Here is a 27,016-nt window from a genome sequence, read left to right on the forward strand (position 1 = left end):
GAGATGGCGGTGATCTGGGCCCGGGCAGCCGTGGAGATGGTGAGGAAGCGTCCGTTCCTGGACAAGTTGTGGAATTAAAGCCAACGGAGTTTGCTGATTAAATGGATGTGAAGTGAAAGGAAAAGAGTAGAAATGACCCCAACAGATTTTGCCCTAAGCAACTGAAAAGAAAGCAGACTGTTATCCACTGTGCTGGGGACAGCTCTGCTTTGCTCCCTGTAGAACCCGAGTGCCTGAACAGTGCCTGGCACGTAGGAGGGCTCAACAAATTGAGTGAATGGAAAGGTGGCAGGGTCCTCAGTAGGGCCTCGGTCCATCTCTATTCTTTAGACCTGCGGTCACCTGACCTGGGGTGATACGTCCCTCCCCCTGATCTTTCCAGATAAAGAATCTTGAGTTTTCGTGGTTGTTTACTAGGTCACTGAGCCTCATGGAGATGGTTGCCAGAATCTCTTAGAAGTGTTGGAAGGAGGGCAGGCTAACTGAATCAATGCACTGCCTTTGTAGAAGCCTGCGCCGTCTGGAGTTTGCTCCCAGGCGAATCTCGTGCTGTTCTCTGCCATCTGATCTACCACCTACCATTTATTGAAATGGTTACTTTGTACCAGGCACTGATTGAGCACTTTATTTAATACTATTATTAGTTTCACTTAATAGTGAGGAAATATGCAAACTGTTTAATTAAGGTTAATTATCTCAACCAAGATCACACATCTAGTAAGTGGTAGATCCGGGACTGAAACCCACGTCTGTGCTTGTACCCACTGCACTTTATCTTCTTCCTGTTCTGGGTGGATGTTCACCTGTCAGGAGTGTTTCCAGGGAACCCCTGCATTCAGATGGCGATCGAACCTTTCCAACCCTGAACTTTAATCCCAGAGATCCATTCTCCAGGTTTTCCCAAAATTTCACCTTTAACTCAACTGGATTTCAAACCCCATCCACCGCTCTTGATTCGAAAGCACGCATCTTTTAATCTGTGCTGTGAATTTCAAATTCTAACCTTTGATCAAGGAACACCATCATCTTCCCTCCCCCTCCCTTGGGGTGAGCGAATCAGTAATCCAGGGAATCCTGCAAGTTTCAGACTCTTGGCCAACTATTGCCTGGGACGTGAGGACTTGTCTACTAGTCCAGGCATATTTGGGTACTTTTAAGGTGGGAGAGGGAACCTTCAGGTGATAAGCTGAACCCTAATTTCTAATGCTCAACATTCATATCCATTCTTACCATTCATTGTAATCTTTCCAACACTTCTCCTCACCAATCTTATTCCATTCTTTCTCCTGACTACCATGTGTTATGGCAGTTACAGAATTCATAAACATGGAAAAGCTGAGCATTTTCCAAATTCTTCATCAAATACTGCCCTAAATTCTAGGTGAAATGCCCCGTAACCATATCTAACTTATAACAGCATAATAAATTGTGAAAAGCAACCTTTGTTGCCTTCTTTAAGAAATCTTAGCCAATCCTTGGCTGCCTGGAAGGCAATTTGAAATAGGGCAGTGTGATAAAAATGTCTGGCACCAGGGCCACTGGACAAGCACCTGAAAGTCTACATGGTGGGTTTTGGTTTAATCAGATGGACCTGTTTGGTGCTCTGTAACCGAAGAATGGTGAGAACCTGGGGAAAAAAACACTACAAAGAATTGAAAGCCTTGTTGAAATATACTAAAATTACTTTTAAAAGATACACTCCGGGGCTTCCCTGGTGGTGCAGTGGTTGGGAATCTGCCTGCCGATGCAGGGCACACAGGTTCGTGCCCCGGTCTGGGAAGATCCCATATGGAGTGGCTAGGCCCGTGGGCCATGGCCGCTGAGCCTGCGCGTCCGGAGCCTGTGCTCCGTCCGCAACGGGAGACGCCTCAGAGTGAGAGGCCCGCGTACCGCAAAAAAAAAAAAAAAAAAAAAAAAAAAAAAAAAAAAAAAGATACACTCCATCTTCCCTCCCAGAGACCACTCCAGGCTCATTCATCTCAACCCTTAGAGCCCTAGGCTAAAGTGAAAGGCTCTTGTTCAGGGAGATGCCAAACATTTTATGATTTTCACCAATCACTTTTAAACCCACTTTTGTTCATTGGAGGCATTTGGCTGTTCCAAAAGGGAAAAACCAGCAACAAGCAAAAAGCTAACAGGGACTCTGAAGAGGGAAAAAAAAAATTGATGAGGATCAAGCTTTGTCCCCTCTCAGGTCCTGGGGGGGGTAGGACTCATGTTGTGCTGACGAAGTTCCGGGGGCTCCTTCCCAATTCCCTCTCTGTAGTCTTGCTTGTCCTGTGAGGCTGTGAGTAGGGTAAGTATTCCGAAGTCCTTGTCTGGACTGAGCAGAGGCCACACCTTCACCTCTCCGGCTCAGCAGTCTTCGTGTTCATCCCAAGTACCATCAGCAATGGGTCTCAGGGTAACCTGGGTGGGTCCTGAAAATTCTGTAGGCAAACGGAGCTAAAACTTCTACATGTCACCAGAAGCACTAACGAAACACACACACAGATGGAAGACAGAGGAAATAGAGGAAGCAGAGAGGGGCAAGAGGAAGAAGCTATTCATGGGGCATTTAAAACTATAGAAAATTCCCTGTAGAACAGCTAAGACACTGGTACCACAGCGTCTGTTGAGCATTACTTAAAGAGGTAATCAACAGAGCCACTGACGCCCCACATGAATGAAATGGAAAGTGACTTGTATAACACAAAGTTTGTTTATATATGTACCCCAAAATATATTCAAATCAGACCACACAGATGAACTGGGTGGCTAAGTGATGATGTTATAAAAGATAATCCAGGTAAGGATTCAGTGTCAATTAGTCTGGGCGCCTGTTACGATGTAATTCACTTAAAAATACTGCTGTATTGTCGGTGGGATATTTTTCAAGGTAAGCTTTAAATCAGACTGGTCAGTGAACAAGGTGGCTGCCATCCAATCTGCTTGCACTCCAGTGACAAGCTCTTTTGCAAGGCAGCAGATTTTGATTAGGACGCTGCATATGCAAAGATGGGTTTTTTTAATTGGTGAAACCAGTGTCTTGTCATGAGGCTCTCACAGACAGAATTAAAGGCATTCCAGACTAGGCAGAGCACCTTATGCAGGATGTAAGAATCCATGAAATCTTCCTAGTTGGTCTGGCGCACTTGCTGATTGAGGAGTATTACAAAATCTTACCTTAAGAATATTGTTGCTTCTACCTCAAGTGTTTAAACCTTTTATACAGGGTGTGGTCAGAAGATCTAAAAGGAGAGAACTGGGACCTCATGCAGCTTACAGAATAGGATGTCCCAACTGTTTTTGTGCCGGCTTTGCTAAAACATCAAATTCCGATTGATGTTTTATGTGTAAGGCGGGATTCTAAACATGGGCACTCCAGTCTGACAGCAAGATTTAAAGAAGTAGTTCTCTCACCAGATCAGACTTGTCACCCTATCTACCAATTGCCACAGGCTTGGTGACCTTTGAAAACACTCCCAATTGGGTGAGGGTGAAAGGCTCTTCTAGGAGTCATTTCTGATGAATTCTCTTACGGGGGGAACGTCTGTGAAAACCACAAGCTGTAAGCAATGCTTAGGCTTGGACTAAAGCTCTGTACCTACTGAGAGCTCAGGAAGTATACATGAATGAGAGGTCAGGGGTGATGGTGGTTTATGGAGACAGTGCGGCCACACCCACTGTCTACAAAGGAAACAAGGTACAGACTAGGTTCTTGGTGGTTCCTAAAGTATTAGTGAAGACCTCAGACTAACACTCATCGGTCGAGGTCTGAGGAGAGCAGCCTCCGGAGAGTGTGCGCACGTGTGGCCCGCAGGGTTTCAGGTCACATGCGCACATCCATCCGTGCACAGTCTGCACACCAAGGACAGCTATCAGGGACAGAGAGTCATGCTGAAGGGTTTCTTTTTGATTGAACCGTCTCTTTTACTAGTTGCTGTAAAGTTCAACTGACTTTATAAAACCTGAGAACTTGAGGGGAGCATCACGCTTTGTAATCTGAGGAGGCCAGCCAAGGCACTACCCACCTGATAGCAACTGACTAAAATGTCATGTGGATTTGAGGTTCTGGACCAGCCTCTCTGAGAGATGAATAATCTTTCATACTTGAATCTGCTAACCAAATTAGCAAGGCTTGCTGCAGGTTCCTTAAATCAGGAACTTCCCAAGCTCATGTATTTATTTACAGAACAATTATTTGACAGAGATGGGTTGAAAACTAGAAGAACCAAGAGTACTAGTCAGAAACAAAGACAAAGCATTTCTTGAGCATGGTTGAAGCTGATGGCATAGGAATTACATGTCTACACTATTCTGAAAAACAAAGTCACCTAAATTTGGCTTTGTAATACTGTGATGAACTTATTCAGATTAAGGCCATGTTTAAAGCCACAGAATTTCACAACATTGTCACAAATGACCAGAAAAGGCTGCAAATTCCCTGGCGGTCCAGTGGTTAGGACTTGGCACTTTCACTGCCAGGGCTCAGGTTCAGTCCCTATTTGGGGAACTAAGATCCCATGAGCTGTGCAGCATCCCCCCCCCCCACCAAATAGATAAAATAAGCATGGAAAAGCAAGACCTTTGTGCCAGACATCACAACTTCAGCATATAATTCTGGGAAAATTTCATACATGGCATTTTACTTATTCCTGCACATGAAATCAATTTTGCATGTGCCTCCAAAACTGTGCCTGCAAATAAGGGAGAAACGGCAGACCTCGCATATATGAACACTGATGTGGGGCTCTTTGCTACAAAACTGATACATGTGTTAAAGAGCCTTTAGCACCCACTTGGATAGTTTGTTACACACTGCTGTTTCACAGGGCTGTACTGATCATCAGACTCCAGTTACAGTAGACTTTCCTATTCTTTACCAGACACCTTCAGTGGCAGGGACCTCATTCAGAAGAGCCCTTTTCACCGAGCACCTCCTTCCACTATCTTTCCTCTTGACCACCTTTCCTCCCAAGAGCCATGGAGTAAAATACACAAGGGAAATGGAATACTTGCTGTGAGGGGCCGTCAAGAGAACTCTTTAAACTCCTTACCTGTTTTTTGTTTTTAACTGTGGCCCACAGACCAGAAAAAATACAACAGGCTTAGTATTATAAAATCTCTTTGTACGTTATCGAAATTCAAATTGAATGGGATGGATGGATTTTTGTGTTGCTTCTGTTATTCTAATGACGTAATCCGCTATCCTAAACTACATTTCTTTGTGGGTCACAGGGAGAGGGACCTTCTCTTCTATTGCCTGAGTCTAATTATAAATGAAATAATCTACTGCGTAACAAACCTAGCTCCAACTCTGTGGGTTAAAAAAGAAAACAAACGAAAGACCAATACAATCTAAATACAAATCCAAATATTTCACTGTAGCCAATCACAGAAATTGTATCTTATGACAATGGCCATAAAAGCACAGGCATTTCTATTTGTTCAAAAGAGCGGAAGTATTTTAGAAAACTAAAGGAACGAAAAACAATCTGAGAAAGTCATGCGGTAGGTTCTACTATTTGAAATTCCAAAATTCCATTGTTCTCCATGATTAACTATCCAGGAGTGGGAAGCCCACAAACCCCTACACAGTTACAGTTTAGCAGGAATTACTGATACTTTGGGATTCTTAAGACACAGCATATTCTAGTCCATAAATTATACAGAAATAGAAGCAAATACAGTTTCAAACATTCCCTGTAGGTCTTCCCCTTCACTAGCTTTTTTTTTTTTTGGGTGGGGTGGGGGGTGGTTTCTCTGTGAGTCATGACATTAAACTTCTTCCAGAACACCTTGAGCAGATTTAAATTATTTCCACGCAGTAAGTGAAGAGAAGCACTGCAGAACACTTACAAACGTACAGCCTAGACACTCAAAACTCAACAAAACAAAAACCTCTCAAAACTCAGGGTCTGGTCCTTAGAAAGGTGAAGCTGTAGCCAAAATAAACAATGGTATAGTGATTCTCTCTCCTCTACGTCACCATCTTTGCAATTATTTTTATTCAATAATCCCAGTAATATGATGTTAATTCAGAAACTAAAGAAAAAGGACACAAGAATTTGAAGGGCTTAAATATATTTTTTATATTGATAATCTGTGTCTTTCTACCCTAATACATTATTATTGATTACATACAGGATGAGGTGAGGTATTCGTAAAATATCTGGTAAAAAATGATTAATATACAGTATTCTGAGATGGAATCTTATAAACCTTTAGGTCTTCTGAAGTGTCAAATTGATCATCTCAATTAAACTGCACTGACTGGACTTACAGCTGTTCCCTCAAACCACGTCAAAAAAGGAAGGATCTTACATTTTCCCAGAGCGTGTGCAGTAAAGGGAAAGCAAAGAATTGGCAATTTCTGTTTCTCACATCCGAAGTAATGCATCCACACAAAATCAGGACCTTCAAGTCTAGCATGAAACAAACAAAAAACCCCCCCAAACCACAGACAAACCAAAAGACTAGATTAGAGATATACAATCTCTGAATGATGGTTAGGCTAATTCACCAACACCAAAGAAATCCAAGTGGTCAACAGTCTTGAAAATGCTTTATTGAAATGTGTGACGTATGTGCAGAAGATGTGTGTGAAAAGACCACAGCTTGAAAACTGGTTTTTGAAACGTCTCAACAACCAACTGAAAAAAAAAAAAAATCCTACTGGACTGGACTTCTAGCATAACCAGAAGCCTGGTGTAAAATTTTCCTTTAAAACATTTTCCATCACAGAAACTAAAGAAAACAAAGCTAGGATACTTGGAAATTGTTGGAGTTTGAAGTTTCAGAGAAGGAGAAGCAACAGTTTTTTAGAAATGTGGGGTGACATCTTTTTTGGATACATCTGGATGAGCATGGACTTCACAGTTCTCGGGAAAACACCGGAGGGTGCTTGAGTCTGTATGCTTGTGTTGAAGAAACAGAGAAACACAGACGGGGAAGGAAAGGACTACAGCGGAAGAGGGGAGACGGAGGAAAGGGCTCAGAGGAGAGAGCACTGGAACAAGACATGATTAGGTTAAGTCTAGTTATAAATTTATCAGAAGCTGTGCGCACCTTTTTTTAAAAGTCCTAAATTTACATTCCAAAAACTGCCCCCCAACCCCAAACCCACTGTCCCTGCCTTGGAGCTATTGTGAAAAGTCTATGCACAAAAACTGAAACAGAAAATAAAAAATATCCCGGCCCCTCCAAACCCCAAAACAAACCCAAAAGAGTTGTACATTTTTTTTTTTACACATAGGATTAATAATATAGGCATATAGGTGGCATGATTCAATTAAAAGGCTTTGCTTTTTATGCTGAAAAAAACCCAATAAATAAAAGGTGCTAAAGTTAGCATTAAGAATTTGGTTGTAATATATTGACAAAGTCTGGGAAGGCAAATCCTCAAAGCTCCCCTGATACTGATCTGTCTCAGCAAACTATGAAGCAAATACATAAATAATGCAAAGTATGATTGAGAATGTGAGATTTTCAAAAACAAAGACAACATAATTCAGGTTAACTTTGTTGAACAGTGAATAAATGAAATTCATCTACACCTGAATAAAACATATTTAACAATTGAAAAAAAATTTAAACAACCACAGAAAGTAAAGAGTTTAAACAAGTAGAACAGGATTTGTTTTCAGGGCACACAGACGCCTGCAGCAGATTCCCACAGTAGCTGTACTGGTGTGTCTTCTATGGATGAGTTAGACAGGCTGAGCTCCACACGGTAAGATGACTAACAGGGCGACAGGACAGTCACACAGGGCGGAGCGCGACACCGGCTACGACCCCAGGTTCCACTGCAGAGCTGGCTTGTGCGTAGAGGCACACAAAGAAAGGTGATTCAGGCAGACATTATTCAAAAGCTACTTTGTCAAGTAACCCTTTTGCTGCGTAACCATTGAATAATGTTTGGGAAAGCTTTGGGCTTTTATTTTTAAGTTTTACTCCTTGTATTTAAGTTTTTTAAATAACAAGGTCACTAAAACTCATGCACGCTGCAAAAAACCTCATGCAGTAGTTAAGGTAAACCATCCAAGCAGTTTTTATTCATTAATATTCATAAATACACACAGCAGCTTCATTAGAGATTTCAATTTTCCTCTTCAGTTTGAATGTGGAGTATTAGGAGAGCCTTTTGCATGTCAAGGTACAGGAAGCAGAGATCACCCCTGCACTGCTACCTACATTTACCTGCTAGAAGTAAAAATTAGTTAAGTGGAAATGATTATCATATATATCTTCTCTCTTCCTGTTGAATGTACACAATGTAACAGAGTGACAGACCTGAAATTACAATCACCAAACAAACCCAAGATAGCTGTTGTCCACTTTCATTGGCAAATACAGCACAGAGGACATTGTCTGCGAATTGGGATGTCATCAAAGAGGAGGTGGTGGAGGCTCATTTCCTTTATTACTCTCTTTTAAATTTAGGTTTTCTAAAGCAACATCTAAAGGCATAATATCTACACAGCCCATAGCACCAAAATCTGCCATCTCCCCCCGTTCATCCTCGTCTGAGGACGAGCTCTCTTCACGAACTAAAGTGGACAGAAGGAGCTCTTGGACAAACAGGCTGCGGTCTGCGCGCTCACTTTCCATGGACTGGCGCTCTGTTTCGGACATTTTAGGATCATTCAACCTGTGTAAATTAAAAAGAAAAGAGCTTATTGGTAAAGAGTCGATGAACAATGTCGTGGTCAACTTCTACAATGTCCTACTCTGTACAAGCTTCACAGGCGGCAAAACTCAGAATCTGAGACGTATTAATGGAACACCTTGCTCTAATTTACCTCGTTAATTATGTTGAGATGAATTCCCCACACTTGTAACAGCAATACTGTTACCCCGAGGTGCAAGTCTATGCTTTAATTAGATTCAATGAGAAAAAATACATTTACACTTCTCATACTCCCTTTAGAGAAAACTGTGGTGAAAAATTTCCTAAGGAAAACAAAATTTCTACCAGATTAGATACTTGGGGAAGTAGTGATTTCCCCAACCAAAATTTTACCAGTGGGTAGTAAAAAGAGGAAAAGTAGCAACCCTGGTCACAAAAACAAAATGTGCAGTGATTAGAATAGTCAACCGAAAAAAATCCTAAAAGTTCTCTTGGCTTTTCTCTATTATTTCCATCTAATTCTTCCTGAAATGAAGACATGTCCAGAAGACTGAGAGGGCAAACACACACACTCACACACACGCACGCACGAGCATGTGCGCACCTACGCTTCTACCAAGGACTGTGTAACAGGTCTGACCCAAGGTTTAATGGCCCAGTATGCTCACCTGACAACAGGCACTTATGAGACCTGTGTCATGTTGGGAAACCTGGTTCGTTTGCACAGAGACTGGACGGCTGTCAAGACCTGAATTTTTATTACTAACCTGTTAAGTGACTTATGCAAAATTCTGCTTAGTTTCAGTGCTAATTTTATTTCTCTACATTTTTAGTGGCAAAGAAAGAAAGGGAAACTGGTTGGAGCACTGGGATCAAGAAAAGTAACAAACAGGGAGAAGATGGTGACAGTGAAAGGAGGTTCAGTAGGCACGTGTGACAGGTGCTCCTTCCGGAGAAGCCAGGTGCACTTGGAGCCCACGCTCGTCTACACCCCGCACCTGTTCCCTGCTGTCCCACCGACGCTGGAAGGCACGGGGGCATCCCAAAGTAGCAATGGAGGAGGCATACTGGGCACTCACCATGGGCTCTGCTTTAAGGGCTTTTTGTATGGATTATCTCTTTTAACTCCTACGAGTTAGGTCTCATTATTATCAACTTACAGGCAGAAGAAACAGAAGAGGTTAAGTGACGTGCTCAAAAATCTCACAGCCATCAAGTTCAAAACCGCTCAATGATTAGATCCATGGCTTAGAAAACAAAAGATCTAAATTTAAGAACTGAAAGAACACAAAAGGATCTGGAAGGTAACTACATAAAAGCCATTAAATCCACACTGAAAGGAAATGACTGATGACATTTATGATTAAAACCAAATTAAGAATGTAAGACAGTATCTAATGAAACAGGAGATTGAGCAATAGGCTACATATTCTCAATCAAAAACTCTGAAAGTGCTAAGAAGTGAAGTACATTCCACATCCTTAGTTTTGGAAAAGGCCTTAAAAGGAAAAACAAACTAAAGTCAAACCTATTAGAAAGAGAAAGGATGCATAGAAAACTACCTACATAGCAAGCAGGCAAACTAGAAACATACAGGCTGAGGCCCCCAAACCTTCGGAGAGCATGTAATTCTAGTATTACTGTTTTGATTTTTAGGAAATAACTGAGAAAATGTTTCACTCCTGAGGGGGGTAGATAAAATCGGTACTAGGACTAGATGTCTTGATGGCCAAACTTCATTTGGGATCTAGAAGTAACTGCAAAGCTTGTAAGGAGCTTCAAACCGGAGTTAGCAAAACTAGTTGGCTCCATTACCAAGAGACTGGAATCTGACATAGGCACTTACACAGCTGCTTTCTAAAAGGTCAACCATTTTTGGATCCCAAAGAAACTGTGTTCCACCATCAGTTCCAAGGCAACAGGAACAGGAATTGCCCCTGGTCAAAGAGACCAAAGACGAGGCTGGAGCCCCACACATATCACATGACAGCTGTGTGGCCAGGGACAAGGATTTCCCCTTGGAAATATCGCAGACCCTCTCCTAGCCTTGAAGATTCTCAGCACACGTTAATGTATTTGAAGTTCTGAGACGCCCAAGAGTAAATAAACTATTTGTTAGTTAGTTTTGCCCAAACTTATTCATCAGGAAAAAAACTTGAACATACATAACTATTTATATTTCTTAGAATATATAAAGTTCCAGGGAATATTTTTTGGGAAATATTGCCTTAGGTAAACTATATGAGTCAGGGTCTAATGACACAATGAAAGATGTAGAAAGTGGTCTACAAATTGCAAGGTACTATGCAACATACAGTATCAGATGACAGAAAGGGGGCCTTCCAGAAGCTACAACCAGAATCCAAGGAAAGCACTCAGAGGCCACCCATACTGTGCCCTGGTTGAATAGAATAACTACATAGAGAAAAGTCCCAGATCAAGCTCACTGAGTCTGGAGCTCAAAAAACAAAAACAAAAAACCAGAGTGGAACAAAGGTGGGAAGATGTATTTTCCAAAGGGCAGTGGGGCAAGACATTCATTCCACCCCCCAGGCCAGCGAACCCTCAGCAGACACACACACTGGTAGGGCTCCTTTCTGAGGTAGGTACCTAGATCTGTGGCTCTGTCCTTTCTCTACGTTGAAGCCACCTCTTCTGGTGATAATCAGGCACAGTTACTCACTTTGCAGAGATAATACAAAGGTAAAATTTCCACTTGAAACTTCCTCCTTAGATCCATACCAAATGATAATAAGTACCATTAACTGGGCTTTTATTACATGCCAGATACTGAGCCAGACCATACACATACCTGTACTCCATTTCATCCTCAAAACAATTCTCATTCTAATACGGCAAAGCTCATGGGATATTATAAAACTGACGTTTGGAGAAGTGAAGTGACTTGCCTAAGGTCCAAACTAGTAAAAGCTGGGGCTCTTGACAGGGGTCCTATTTGCAGAGATGTGCAAACAGTTTTTATTCTGCATCAACAATATGTTATTTACAACTATACACATGTGCCACTGTACAGAGATGTTTAAAAGTATGAGATAAAAGAAATACACACAGAAATAGTGTTTTCTTCTAACATCTAGTTGTCACACACATTACTTTTTGGAGATAACTGATATATTACACTAATTTTCTTCTTCGTGTCACAGTTTCTAACTTTATATTCCTCTCTATTCCATTAAAAGTCCAAATTAGTCCAGGTTCTTTATCTGCTGAGCCTACTCATTACTACTCTTTCTAAAATTCTTTTATTTTTAAAAGTCACATAAAATGCCTGCGAGGTCTCAGCAGAGGAACGTATTTGGTTGCTAATGGTAGTTTTCAGAAGCAAATAAGAACTCTACTCCATCCAGCAGAGCCATTTACTGTGTGTACTAAGTATTTTTTACACTGTGGTGAACCATTTTTTTAAAATAGTTATTTTGTGTACGCTAACCACAAAAATTTAAATTCCACTTCTTTAGAAAGTCTCAGGAGAAAACCACCACATTATAAAATCTTCTCTTGTACTTTTGGATATTTCACAGCAGACTGAAACTGGCAATAAAAAGACAGCAATGTTAATTATGACAATAAATGTACCTAGTATGTCCCATATATGTAATGATATGATGTTTACATTTTATGGGCAACATGGGAAAAGAAATTCATATCAGATGACACACCGTCAGAACAAGACCATCAGCATTCCTAGTTTATCTAAAATAAACTATTATTTTTCATATTTTTAAGGAAATACTGAATATACAGTTTTGATTAGAGATCTGTGAGTTTTAATGGTTTGATCAAAGGCCGAGTCTTTAAGAACACATATAAGCACAAAAGAGAAAAGGTCATCTCAGGCTGCGCGGTGCTAATAAAATACTACTTCTCAAAGTTACATTAATAAATGAACTACCTTGTTAAAAGAAACTGGGAATTCTGGATAGTTTGCTGACTGCTTTCTGTGTTAGCTGTGTTGGTTGTTGCTGTGGATTGTGTGATTGTAGTGGTGACACTGCTTGTGTTAGTACGTCGGGTTGCGTTGCGTGCAGTCTCCAGTTGTTGCCGTGCTGCCTGGGCGTGCTGCCGTTCTAGCTGCAGCTGCATCTGCAGTTGTTGTAACTGAGAAGCTGAAGGGCCAGAGGAATTAAGCTGTCCTCCTGCAGAACGTCTCACTCCTGATAACTGGGATAAAAGCTCTGCCAATGGAAATGAAGACATTAATGTCTACTTCAATATGAGGAAAACAAAATGCTACAGATCATTCTTTTACCAGAGGAACATTAAAAATGATCGTCAACAGGAAGGTAACCTGTGGCAACATACAGTTCCAGCTTGGAGCTTAATACCTTTTAGGATGCCTCCTAGAGGCAAGAGTTGTGTATGTGTTGTGTATGGGAAATGCAAATACATATGAATATTAGCTCACATACAATATTCTTAAGCAAAACATAGCAAATTGTTTTTCAAGTTGTCTGCATAACGGGCTGATTTAGTTACACTTTCTCTTAGTATCTTAGTAGGCTAAGGTGGCTCATCTGCTGGTCCAAACACAACAAAAACCCTCTCAACGTGGGCCCCATGAAGGCACGGATCAAGTCTACTGTTTACGATATGCCTGGTTCTTAGAACAGCACCTGACACATAGTAGGCACTCAAACATTTATTTAATGATTGAATGACTCTCAGAATTAAATCCAAGAGACCTGCATCATTTCTAACTGTGACGGTTGTACACTTGCCTCTGCCTTCTTTCTCTGGAACCTTCTGGTACTGCTGTTTGAGAGCCCCAGAACACCACTGCAGGGAGGACCGCCGGTGATGCCCAGTGAAGCTGATTAGCTCCTGACTGTACAGCCTATTTAGACGCTCTTGTTTGGACAAGGCTGTGCTCATCAGAAGCCAGGTGGCTCTCTGTCCCTGCCTTGTCATCTAAGTGAGGTGCAGTAGTTGCCTTCTCCCACGTGGAGGGTCTATCTGGCTTACATGGGTTTGATGATTGCCCTTTCAACACTACTAGGCTGGCAAAGCTCTTCACCATTAAAATTCATTTCCAGGGCACGTTTCTGCCTTATTGCTCACTGCTGTTTTATTCCAGGGGCTCTTAACACCATTCTTTCATATAGTCCATCACTAACATAAACTAATTTTCACTGACAGAAAAAAACTGAATGGAGAAAGTGTCTCAACTGTGAATTTTGCCCCCAGAAATCACATTAACTTTTAGAGCCTGCTACCAAAGACAGCAGGTAAATATCCTTTTAGATGAAGAAGTATTTTTTAAAATTCCCAAAACTCAGTTTTTTGGGGCTTACTGCACATCCAAATGCCCAAAGCACATTTGAAATTAAGATTTTACACTGGCTTCCCTGGTGGCGCAGTGGTTAAGAATCCACCTGCCAATGCAGGGGACACGGGTTTGAGCCCCGATCTGGGAAGATCCCACATGCCGCGGAGCAACTAAGCCCGTTCACCACAACTACTGAGCCTGTGCTCTAGAGCCCGCGAGCCACAACTACTGAAGCCAACGTGACACAACTACTGAAGCCCGCGCACCTAGAGCCCATGCTTGACAACAAGAGAAGCCACTGAAAGGAGAAGCCTTGAGGTGACAAGCACCTCAACGAAGAGTAGCCCCTGCTCGCCGCAACTAGAGAAAGCCCGTGCACAGCAACAAAGACCCAACGCAGCCAAAAATAAATAAATAAATCTATTTAAAAAAAAGTTTAAAGAAACGATTTTACACTGAATACCTCACATTTTCAGGAAGATTTTATGAATAAGACTGTTCCTACTTTCGATGACGGATGTATACTCAGCTGCATTTCAGGTGTGCGTTCCACTGTACGTACACATTTCGGACTTGTACAGGCTCCCTGGACTCTTACTGCCTGCCAGTGCTTACTGTGTCTTTCAGGGTCTCGGGCTACAGTGACTTCTGACATTTTGACTGTCAAACCTTGTGTTTTGCTGCTGGCTTCCCAGGTTGGCCGTGCATGAGACCGGTGACTTGGCTATAAACTACATGTTCAAATGTTGTTGTTGTTTCTTTTAAATAATTTTTTCCTATTTATTTATTTATGGCTGCATTGGGTGTTTGTTGTTGTACGCGGGCTTTCTCTAGTTGAGTCAAGCTGGGGCTACTCCTCACTGCGGTGCGTGGGCTTCTCATTGCAGTGGCTTCTCTTGTTGTGGAGCACGGGCTCTAGGCACACGGGCTTCAGTAGTTGTGGCTCGTGGGTCAGTAGTTGCGGCACACGGGCTTAGTTGCTCCGTGGCATGTGGGATCTTCCCGGACCAGGGCTCAAACCTGTGTCCCCCTGCGCCACCAGGGAAGCCCCAAATGTTTTTTTTTGTTTTAAATAACAAATTTATTTATTTATTTCTGGCTGTGTTGGTTTTTCGTTGCTGCACACGGGTTTTCTCCGGTTGTGGCGAGTGGGGGCTACTCTTCGTTGTGGTGTGTGGGCTTCTTACTGCGGTGGCTTCTCTTGTTGTGGAGCACGGGCTCTAGGCGCATGGGCTTCAGTAGTTGTGGCACGTGAGCTCAGTAGTTGTGGCTCGCGGGCTCTAGAGCGCAGGCTCAGTAGTTGTGGTGCACGGGCTTAGTTTCTCTGCGGCATGTGGGATCTTCCCAGACCAGGGCTCGAACCCGTGTCCCCTGCATTGGCAGGTGGATTGTTCTTTTTTTTTTTTTGCGGTACGCGGGCCTCTCACCGCTGTGGCCTCTCCCGTTGCGGAGCGCAGGCTCCGGATGCGCAGGCTTAGCGACCATGGCCAGCCGCTCTGTGGCATGTGGGATCCTCCCGGACCGGGGCATGAACCCGTGTCCCCTGCATCGGCAGGCGGACTCTCAACCACTGCGCCATCAGGGAAGTCCGGCAGGTGGATTCTTAACCACTGCGCCACCATGGAAGCCCCCAAATGTTTTTTAAAGTAAGATTTTCCCAAGCTATTAAAACACGAATGTTCCACAATAATATAGTTCTCAAATCAAGGCAAGGACAAGACACTCCTACTTGACTTTCTTCCATGAGAAGAGCTTAATTCTTTAGTCCTGTCAATTAATTTTCTTATCTGTGTGCTTGTGGAGGCTGAGCCATGAAATTCTGCAGGTCTTTCAACTCTGACATCTTCTATGACTTTCTTGGGTTTCACTGGAGGTCACAAATAGAACACTGACTGTTCCTTATTCTCTTATACCTCTAAGTACTTAAAGAAATGCCAAAATAATATGAACTACTTTATGTGGTCTACTTTAAACATATTTTATACTTATAAAATTTAGAGGAATTTTGTCAAGGAACATGTGGCGTGTGATAAGAGACTAAGAATACAAATCCTACCAAAAATTTTTAAAGGGAGCTCCACCATCCCCAGCCATTTCCTTTATTAATGTGAAACTAACTTACCAGCTATAGGATCCATGGCTTCCCTATTGCTTGGAGAATATGAACTCTGAGAAGAAGAAAGTCCACCAGTAGAACTGCTAGTAAAGTGCATGTTTGATCTACGTGCACGAGGACCTCCCAATCCCCGGCCAGGGTGAAACATTCTACGTACATGTCGAACGCCACTCGATTCATCATAACTCCAAAGTTAAGGAAAAAACTGAAGTATTTCATAGAAAGAAAAAAAAAAATCACTCGAGTCCTTGCAAGATAGACATGCAGATTTCCCAAATTATAAGCATTTTAAAATAGCACATTTCATTTAGAATACAAATGGTACAACTATATCTATGAGGGCTATTAACTCTAAAAAAAGACACTCAAATATAAAGCAACATGTGAGTAAGTGTATACTGTGTGTGTATGTTGTGCATGTGTGTGTGTCTTCAAAGAGAAAAAAGTTTCTCCAGGTGGGAAGAAGTTCCCTCCTAACACTGCCAAACGAGGTGAGAGGCACTGCCTGGTCAGACACCCAGGGTGAGACATTCTCTTACCCTCAACTCAGTATTGAATTCCATATACGTTCATACCGAAGTAACCACAAATAATAACCAGCAATTTTTTATATTTGGTGAGAACTGTGCTAATATGCAGGCTAATCAAATCTCAATGACCATCTGTAATGAGAACCGAACAGTATAAATAATTTAAATTCAGGAGTAAAAGACTCCTTCTGGCTATTAGTTTTAATCTGTCAAGTTTTTTTTTTTTCTTCCAATGCTGCTGCTAAGCAGAAAACCAGATTTGAATTTCCTGTACAGGTGGACACAGACAGAGTAACAGCACATTTATCAAGAAGTCAAAGTTCCAGCAGCCTCGACCATCTTACGCACCTGCGTGTGAGTTACACTGAAGAAGGTCCTGAGGAGCGAAAAGCTGCCGAAACTCGTGAAGACAACACTGTGTTGCCTCCACACAGGTGAGTGTGAGTGTGCAAAGAGGGTGGGGAGGTCGACTGGGTGAACTAGCTATTGTAGCAGGGGAGATCTTCTTTCAAAGCAGCCAATATATGGGAAAAGAATCTAAAAAAGAGTGGATGTATGTATATGTGTAACTGATTCACTTTGCTGTACAGCAGAAACTAACACAACACTCTAAATCAAGCATACTCTAACAAAAATTAAAAAAAAAAAAAGAAACAAAGCAGCCAACAGACAGCTATATAATACAGATTAATTTTTGTGTTGACTTCCCAGCTTTTTCAGCTGATGGTTCAGGAGTCACGTGGGGACAGGGTGCGTGGCGGCTCCAGGAAGCCCTCAGGCGCCACCATAATGCACTGTTTCATGGTGGTATGACGGTGGCTTGGGTTCTGCAGAAAGCAATGTTGTGATCATCACACTCTGCTTTTAAAAAGTGTAAAAAGTGCACTTTAGGAGGAGTTCCATCAAAGTAGTTAAAAAAAAAAAAGAAGCTTGGGTGCTTAAGAGGCTTAGAAACAAGTCACTCCCTAATGTCAAACAAAATTACCACAGCAGCACTTGAAGCACCTGAGAAATCAGTTATGCTTCCAGGAAAACGGCTATGCCAACATTTTGCTTTCCAGAACTTAATGATAATACTTGTTAGTAATCTAAAATGCAACACATGACTTCTCTTATTCTTATATTTTGCATAAGTTAATCTTTTCTTGGTAATGAAAGACTCATAAAAATGTTACAAAAATGCATGTAGATGATACAGGACATTCTACTGAATGGATACTAATTTCACTAGAGGCCCTTGAACTTGCTGAAAAAGTGCAGGATAACAGCACGGTTTTAAGTTATTTGCCCAGCTTCTCCATGAAGATGGAGTGAAGCAGGGATCAAGCATAACTCCGGGTATCGTTATAGGATTCTTTTATACAAAATGAGAAGTGACCCTAAGGCTAAAGTATTCTTGGCCTATTTGGATTTTCATATTCTCTTGGAAAAAACAAAAACAAAAACAAGCAAGCACCGCTTTCTTCATTTTGCTTTTAGTGTCCCCTGCATTTAGGAGAGAGGAAGAGTGGGTTCCTCTTTCAGTACTTGTCCTAGACTGGCTCAGTCCAGGCTGATATTCTAACTTCTCAGGATGGGTCGATATCTTTTTCTTTCCATTAGTTTCCACTTATCTTCCCCTAACTCTAAAGGGCCATATTTCTAATTAAAAAATTAGGAATTGTGAGCAAGGGATGGGACCTGTGGGACAAGAAAACCACCAGACCAGTTTCTTCCTCAAATAAGTCTAAGCTTGAATTATGACTGCCAGGAGGCAAGCAAAGGAATCAGAATGAAGTCTGGCAGGGAGAAAGGTTGTGATTAGCTCTTGAATTGCTTCAAATTGCAGCGAACATTAGAACCTTTACATGAGAACAGAACCCTACGTTAATAGGTGATAGTTTCAGAAAAACAATTCATAACTTGAAACCAGAAGCACCGAGTCTACAAAATTAACTTCCTCTGGGGGCCAGTGATCTCTTGGAGATTATCAGGGAATACTGCCAGGAACTGCCATGAGATTGGTTTGGGAGGGGAAGCAGAAATGAAAGTGGGAAAGGAATTTAGAGCTGGACCTGACCTTATGCTATCCTACTCAGAGACTGGGCAGGAAATGGCTCTCTCTGGAGAAGGAAACTCCAAAAGGGAAGGGAGCCCCACGACGCACACTTGCCCACCATCCAGCCTATAACAGGGTGAGGCAACAGAAAACAGGGGTGGCAAGCAAATACATCCTCCGTATAGTTAATGAACGAGATTTTAATTTGGATTAGCATTTTCCTCTTTCGTATGAAAACACCCTCCTGAAGACTTATAACCTGGTCAAATTGTCTTAAAAACAATCTGATGGTAACGAACTAAAGATGACGAGCAAGGGAACTTTCACTTACTGAGCATGATTAATAGAACAGTCATAGCACAGAAAAAGAGGAATAAGAAATTGCACCTTAACACTGAGTCACTCTTAGGAAAAGGTTAAATCAACTAAGATAGTCTGGAGGTTAGTTTTCCTCTTTGGGGATGCCGTCCTTAAAATTCATCGAAATGATAAATGTTACAAACAACTTTTCCCCTTGTTGCCTCTCGAAAGGATATTAAATCTCTAGGGGCTCTGTGTTCAAGTGTAAGATGAGCTGCAAAGTCATCCGTGACATGATTAGGATCGCCTCCAGGCAATGCCGCACATATTGGACAAATCTGAAATGAAAGTAAAGAAAGCAGGTTTACTTACAAATGAACACTGATCAGACATGTTTCCAGATGAATACTTTACTATACATTTTACCTTGACCAGGTTTTAACCAGGCAAAAACAAAGCAGATCCTGAACTAGTGAACAGCTGCGGAGGCTGAACAAGAACCACAGGCATCAGTGCTGTGACTCCACCGAAGCAGACGTCTGTCAGGCTCAGACAGATAATTCTAAACACACAGGTCAAATCTGAGCTCTGGCAACGACTTCCAACAGCCTGTCCAATTCATCTGCATGGTCGAGTAACACAGTTTCCATAAAAAGAGTTTTTTAGTGTGCTATTTAGTGCACATTCATGTCTAAGTCCGGTCTTACTGGTAAAGGCTGAGACATAAGCTTCCCTAAAGTAAGCTAGACTTGAGGGCCAACAGCCAAACAAGACAGCAAAGCTCTTACTAAAAACACAACTGCACGAACTTAAGTACTTTGAATGTGGTATGGTAAGACAGACAATGACTACTGATAATATGCAAATATGCTCTATCGATTCATGAATGGGACTTCCAAGGTGGTGAGTGGGTATGAGAGACCATTTTTAGAACTTTACTTCCCAGAAGGATGGGAGGTAGGACAAAAGCTTGTGATCAGAGCAGGTCAAGGAGTAGAAGACAACTTCGCTGTGGGCCTGAGAGCAAGGGACAGAGGAGAAAGAAGAAATAAAATAATGTGTCCACAGGCAGAGGAGGCTTGACAGGTTGGGAATGTGGTTTCTGAAACAGCAGTTTCAACAGAAGCGGTGAAATAGGAGACAGGAGAGGGAAGGACAGGAAGAATGCACAACTTTCAGGGGAAAGCCCCTTACTCTTCCAGAAATCCAACTGGACAGATGATGGCCTAAGAGTGGTAGCCAAGCCTTGAAGTATGAAGAACTTCAACCTGAAAGAACAGAACCAAGAAGAAAGGTCTGATATCAGCAAAGGACACAACCAAAGGGAGCCACAGGACCCGGACAATGGAAGGTCTCAGCTTGTGCCCCTCCAGGGACGGGAGAGCTGAGGGTAGGATTCATCTTGCCAATACATGTGTCCTGTGCCTAAGTTCTTTCACCTGGAGTAAAACTGGGCATCTGGTTGACCTTACTGCCGGCTCACAGCAAGTGGGAGAGGAGAGCGGCACTGGAGATGAGGCAGCAGGAAAAAGGCGAGACCTGGAAGGACAATACCGGGATACGGAGGGGAAAACAAATCACTCTGATTCCTAGAGTCTAAGCGAACACAAATCCCTATCTCTAATGACTAGAAAGCAGAAGCTCCCGGACTCTGATATGATCCTAGGTTCCCCTTAATGTGCAAACAGTCAGCTGTCCTGATTATCTGCCTCAGGACTCTGAGAAATATCCTCAAGAAAACCTAAAGTTGCTCAAGAAAAATAACACTTAAGCAAGACTGTGCAAAAGAATTAGGGAGGTCACAATGGGACATACTTGTGAGGCAAATGAAAGAAGTAGATAGCTATGCCTGTGTTTTTTCAGAAGATGCTAGAAACTTTTTTTTTTTCTTTTTTTTGGTGCCAGAGAGAAAAGCAATTGGATCTGTTTACAAGTGTACAGATTATCAACTCTCTCCTTACCAGGAACTTGGGTTTCACTGTCTGTACCACTCCTGTGCTGTGACACTGTGGGGTAGAGTCTGATATACTTATTTTACTTTTCACATGTTTCTGTCTTGTCTAGCTAGATTGTAAACTCTTTGAGAAATGCAGGACAGTGTGATTTCTTTCTTGTTTGGGAACTGTGACCAGATTTGCTAAAACGAATAAGATTGACAATGTTTGGAGAAGCAGAAACAACCTCCAGTTGCATGTATGAGATTTTTATCCAAAGAGAAAATAACCACCAAAAGGTGGTTATCTATTTATAACTTGAACTGCACAAAGATAGCTACAGAAGTTGCAGTACTGTGAGGATGCATATAAGTGAACTTAGATGAGGAAAGTCTCCTTGAGAACATGCATTCCTGGAAGGAAGACAGAATGGGAAAGTACAGATACCAAACATACTAAGAATGTCCTAATAGGACTGAGAATCTCCTACAAACTAGAAAATCACCTTTGATGTAAAATAGAAGGAAAATCAGGATCCTTCAATATTGTATATTAATTTCAGTTCTGTAATTCAAAATCTTTTATATTTCACTATCGGGATAAGGCAGGATGAAGGTATTCAGACTGCTTCACTTAGAGAGAAATACAACAGCAAACACTTCTCTAGTAACTAGGGATAAAGAATTACCAAGGATAAGGAACTACTGGGGTAGGAGGACCACCTAGTTTGGCAGCTGGCACACAAAAATCAAGAGGCTAGATTAGAACCAAGTGGAAGATGCTGTGACACTTGGGGCCACATGAAGCTAATTCAGATGAAGACCTGGAAGGGAAAACTAAGTGCTGATGGAACTGGAGGCCCGGTCACCTTACAAGTTTTTACATTTTATACTTAGCAAGCTAACTCATGTTTTAGAATAAAAACTTTGGTAAATCAAGGTTGTACTTTCTGAGAGATAATTGAGAGAACAAGAGGAAGGGAGAAAAAGAAGAGCAGAGTGGGGCAGGAGAAACAAAGAGGTGGGAATAGAGACAGACGCCACCCTGCACCCAGGAGCACAAATGCAGCTTAGCTCTGAGTGTGTCTTTACTTCCCCGAGATGGTACCTAATACCTTTTACAGGACAGGCAAATTCCACACAAAGGATAAGCTATTAACCCTAAAATTATGAGCCTGTCAACATTAATATTTATCATACTTCTACCGCCACATGATATAGAAGTATCTATCACCTGAACAAGAAAATTCCATTAATTTTAAGCTAACACATTAGCTTAAAATTATGACAACACAACACTGTAAATCAACTATATTTCAATAAAATAAAAAATTAAAAAAATTACAACAATTTGTCAACGTTAAGGCTTACTGAATTGGCTTAAGTCAGTGCTTCCTAAATGTGCTAAGGATATAATTCATCTGGAGCATTTGTTAAAAATGCATCCTACAAACGTATGGACACCAAGGGGGGAAAGCGGCGGGGGAGAGTGGTAGCGGTGGGATGAATTGGGAGATTGGGATTGACATGTAGACACCAATATGTATAAAACAGATAACTAATAAGAACCTGCTGTATAAAAAATAAAATAAAAAATATATATATAAAAAAATAGTTTCTTAGACTCCTGCCTAGAAAGTGATTCTAGGTTTGAGAATCTGTATTTTGACAAGGGTCCCAGTTACTTTATAATTAGAAAGTTTGGTAAATACTGCCTGAATATACAAAGGTACTGAAAAATAATACTTACCCTGTTGTATGAAACACCAAATGTTGTCATTAGCTACCCCTCCCCCACATGCTTATTCACAAATGTCCTTGCTATTCTCAGTCTTAGCAATCTTTGCTATTGCTCGAGTCTTCCCCTTCTGCGTCATCCTGCCACTGAGGGTCACCGTCAGTCCTGCTTTTTACCTGTAGCACCTTTGGAAGCCGTTACCCATGTACTGGGGTGAGACCCCAGGCCAAAAACATAATGGAGTTTCCATTTTTCCACATGTTCCCAGTGCATGACTGCCAGTGAGTAACCAGTTAGTACAGATTCTTAACACCGGTGGTCACCTGTGTGACCAATGTCTAGAACATACCTTCTGAAGTTACTATTCAACATGTAAATGCTAAGTCACTACTGAATTTACAAAACCTTTTTCCCTGTGACAGGCTACGTACATTAAAAAAGAAATCTAAAAGCAAAGCGCCCCATATAATTATCAACCAGTCTAAAGCAAGTTCGGATTTCCCCCAGCTTCTTTCTTGAGCTCGGAAACCCTCTCCAGGTGGCATTCTGTCTGGCTACTGTACAGTGCTTTAAAACAACAAGAGAGGAGAATTTAAGTTCCTATGATGTGGTGAGTTCTTTACCTCTCTCTCTCTCCCTCCTTTTTTTGGATAGGCTTCGTAATACACTTCTTGCCCATTTTCTTCACTGCTACAGAAAAACGCATTTTAAAAACTGCCTATCCGATCCAGCATACAACCTGGCCTTCACTGAAGCTAGACTGCAGCATTATAGAGAGACTGGTCTTTCACCAAATTCGTTCAACAGCTGCTGGGGAGCGAGGTAGGCTCTTCACCATGAGGAGGATCCACTTCGATGCATCATCTTCTCAGACCACTTGAAACTGCCCTTGAACTCAGATTCTGGGACACCACGCTTCTTCTCACAGCAAACATCCTAAGTGAAATAACTGCCCTGGCAATCGGCATTTCTCGACTAGGTTTCTGGATCACAAACCTGATAAGCTCATTTATTTCTTCGATCTAATTTTACACCCATGAGAAACATTTTCCTTTTGAGAATACATGTTCCAAAGCTGTGATTTCCTTACATCATCTTCTATTGTTACTTTCTGGTGATACCAAATGTCTGAGGCATCACTTCTCTGATGATCATGGTCTTATAACAGGCAGCAAAAGCTTCTTTGTAATTGCTACCCTTTTTTTTTTTTTTTGCGGTACACGGGCCTCTCACTGTCGTGGCCTCTCCCGTTGCGGAGCACAGGCTCAGGACGCACAGGCTCAGCGGCCATGGCTCATGGGCCCAGCCGCTCCGCGGCATGTGGGATCTTCCCGGACCAGGGCACGAACCCACGTCCCCTGCATCGGCAGGCAGACTCTCAACCACTGCGCCACCAGGGAAGCCCCTCTACCCTTTTTTGATCCATGTTCATCCACATAATCATGATGATTAAGTTCATCCCGTTTCAAAAGAACTACAGAATCACTCAAACCCTACCATCCTTCCCTTCCCAAATGAGAGCCTAGGTGCCATGATGGTAGAGAAAATGTCTCTCCTCTGTACAGGGGCAAACACTTCTCTTTATTGTCCACCAAACCAAGTGGACAAATATTCTGGCTTTAAAGGTTCTCTACTACCTGGCTTCATTTGGCTGATTCAGTTTTCCCACTACTTCACACAACAATCAATGCCTTACCATCCTCTCCACCTCCTGTGTTCTAACACTGCATCTTGGTTCATGTCTCTTCCCTCGAGTAATACCATTCCTTCCATTCTGTCCACTTTTTGAATTAACACCCATTTTTCAAGGCCTACCTCAAGTCACAAAGCCCTGACTCTCCTTGCGTTTTTCTCCAATTGTGTCAAAAGAGCTAGTTTGGTTTTAAGACATGCTATAAAGTCTGTGTGGGTAGAGGCCATGTTTTAAATTTATTATGCTGACAGCCATCGTGCTTTACTCCAAGAATCTGATGACTTCAGAAAGCACTACTTCACACTTGACATATTAGATGTAACGCTCCTGGTTAATAGTTGGAGAGACACATTGAGAAGTTAGGAATACATGAAGTCTTGAGAAAGACCAGCAAATGTTTCCCTAAGCTGTCCTTAATAACTGACCCAGGCATGACCCAGAACAGCCTTTCTTCTGACGTCATCCGTCTGAGGGCAAAGTAAATGTTGTGCCCCACCCTGACCCATTTCCTCCATCACAGCTAACACCTCAGTTAATTTCTGCTCAGGCACCCACACTTTCTCTCACACCCTAGCCCTTCTGCAGCCCCCATCCTCCTTTGTTTCCCTGTTTTTTGTCCGGTCATTACTTCAAAACTCCTTCCCCCTTTTCCATTCCTCATTTCTTTATTACAGCTGTGAGTCAAGTTATGAAGTTAATTGTGGTTGAAAAGATTAAAAGTAACAGCCTTGTATCTGAAGAGTTATAAGTTCTGAAGCAAAATTAAAATGCAGTGAAGAACCTGCCCACTGCCATAGCTCTACTGTCTTCAGAAAAGCTCTGATTATTTCTTCATCCTTATGTGAATGTGCTGTTTTTCCTCAATAATAACACAAGAACATAATTTCAAGCCAAATAATTTTCCTGTGTTGTTTGATACTATACTAATTTTCTAGTGTAAGGTTACCTAGGTTTTCCCAAGCTAGCTCTGAAACCCAAGTTCACTACATGATGTGTTCTGGCAACTTATGTGCTTAACTGTGCTCTGAGCTCCAAACCAGGTGTCCAAAGGACATTTACAAAAATAGCCTCTTTTTAAAGTTGGGGTCTTCCTTTTTTACAATATTTATGTAGACTATGTAATAAATTCAAATAAAAACATTTAAGTAAAGCCTTGTGAGTGTCGTTTACGATAAGGGCAACTTCTGGAAGTGCGATAAGCATACCTTCTCTTGTGCTGCTCTTTACAACTGTGTCCTAATTTCTATAAGTTAAAGGACTTATGCTGTGAAGTCCAGGTAAGCTGGTAAACTTAAAGTTCTGACTGGTTAAATTTGCCATACTATATAATTTTGTTACTATGGATTAACTAATTCATTAAGTATTTACTGAGTAAATACTTAGGTACAATTCATGTCTGGGGCACAATTTGTGTCTCTCCTTTTGAGGAACTCAAATTCAGCTCTAGAAATACCACGGGCTTGTTCTGTAAGGCAGATTTTCTGATCAACTGCAATTCAATGGGGGTGTTTTTAACAAAGTTTCTTTTACTGAAAGGTGGTGACCCAAAGGAGCTATTATAATTTAAAGCCATGACATACAAAACCCCTCACATGCATTATATTTTAATCCTCATACTAAAAAAAGAGAGTTGACATTCTACTGAATTAACAACTGCTAAGGCTAACTGATAACTCCAGATTTTTGGATCTCTTGAGTAATTAAAAGTAGTTTATCTTATAAAATCTGCAAATATAATGAAAATAAGACCAGAGTGAAGTTTTGCTTTGAGGACATACAAAAAGCACTAGTGGAAAATCTATGCTACATGGTCAACAAACTCATTTTGGGCCTTCTCTAGAACCATCTAAATTGTAGCTACATGCACCTTAGCCATCTGTTTTGTCAATACAGATATAGGTTCTTTCAAGACCCGAGTGATCACAATGTTCAACTCGATTATAATCTAATTTTCTGCTGTTGCAGTGGAACACTCAAATTAACTTATAATGAAGTATAAGCTACTTCATATTGAATTTATTTTTCTCCTCAGTTCCATTCTCCCCATTTTAATGCTGAGGTTGGAACTGTCACCTGCTTCCCAAGAGCAGCATTTAGAATGTTAGGGAGTTTTTGTTAAATACAAAAATTTCAGTTTTCCTTACATTTTTATATATGATTTAAGAGTACTAAATAAATAAAGTTTTGGTTTTAAACATGTTTCTTGGATATAGATTTAAATTACATGTGTATACTGATGTCCTGGAAATTCATAACACTTGAAAAAACATAATTTAGCCACAATGAAAAATAACTCCAAAGGGGTCAGGGCGCTCGCATTTCTTTATCCTGTTCACAGTTCACTCTGAATATGAGCACTCATATCCACGAGTACTGAGAAGAAGAACTGCAGTGTAAGCTTCACTGTTTCCACCTATCCTGGGGTAAGCTATCTATTTCCCCTGTAGACCTAGAGAAAGAAAAGGAAACGGGCACCTCTTGTTGCATAGTGTGTCCGTAAGCACCTGCGAGCTGCAGGGAGACAGGCACAGGGAGGTGGAGCCCAAAGCCAGCAACAGTTTTAGTGAAAAGTCACAAATGACTCCACGTAAGTTAGTGGGTTTATGTTGTTTATGAGTTGAGTGTCTGGCAATGACAGAAGCTTTGTATGCTCTCTCCTCAAGAGCATTACAAGTTTGTCAAGTGAGGCTGAGTTTGGTCGGATTTCCTAGAAAAAATAACCTCAGCTATGAAGACCGAGACTGGCGTCTTCAAATAATTTTCTTAACCA

General features: G+C 41.6%; 1 protein-coding gene across 1 annotated transcript in view; it reads right to left on the bottom strand.

Annotated features, from left to right (window-relative positions):
• Window positions 1-6,530: 6,530 nt before the first annotated feature.
• Window positions 6,531-27,016, bottom strand: part of KCMF1 (potassium channel modulatory factor 1) — a 74,930-nt gene continuing 54,444 nt past the window's right edge. Inside the window, exons 4-7 of the mRNA XM_060168688.1 lie at window positions 19,130-19,220; window positions 16,021-16,206; window positions 12,525-12,807; window positions 6,531-8,632 (exon numbers count right to left, since the gene is read on the bottom strand). Of these exons, the coding sequence (XP_060024671.1) occupies window positions 8,371-8,632; window positions 12,525-12,807; window positions 16,021-16,206; window positions 19,130-19,220 (822 nt within the window). The 3' untranslated portion in view covers window positions 6,531-8,370. The remainder of the gene's footprint in view (window positions 8,633-12,524; window positions 12,808-16,020; window positions 16,207-19,129; window positions 19,221-27,016) is intronic.

Source organism: Lagenorhynchus albirostris, chromosome 13 (genome assembly GCF_949774975.1).
Source record: "Lagenorhynchus albirostris chromosome 13, mLagAlb1.1, whole genome shotgun sequence".
Lineage (NCBI taxonomy): Eukaryota > Metazoa > Chordata > Mammalia > Artiodactyla > Delphinidae > Lagenorhynchus > Lagenorhynchus albirostris.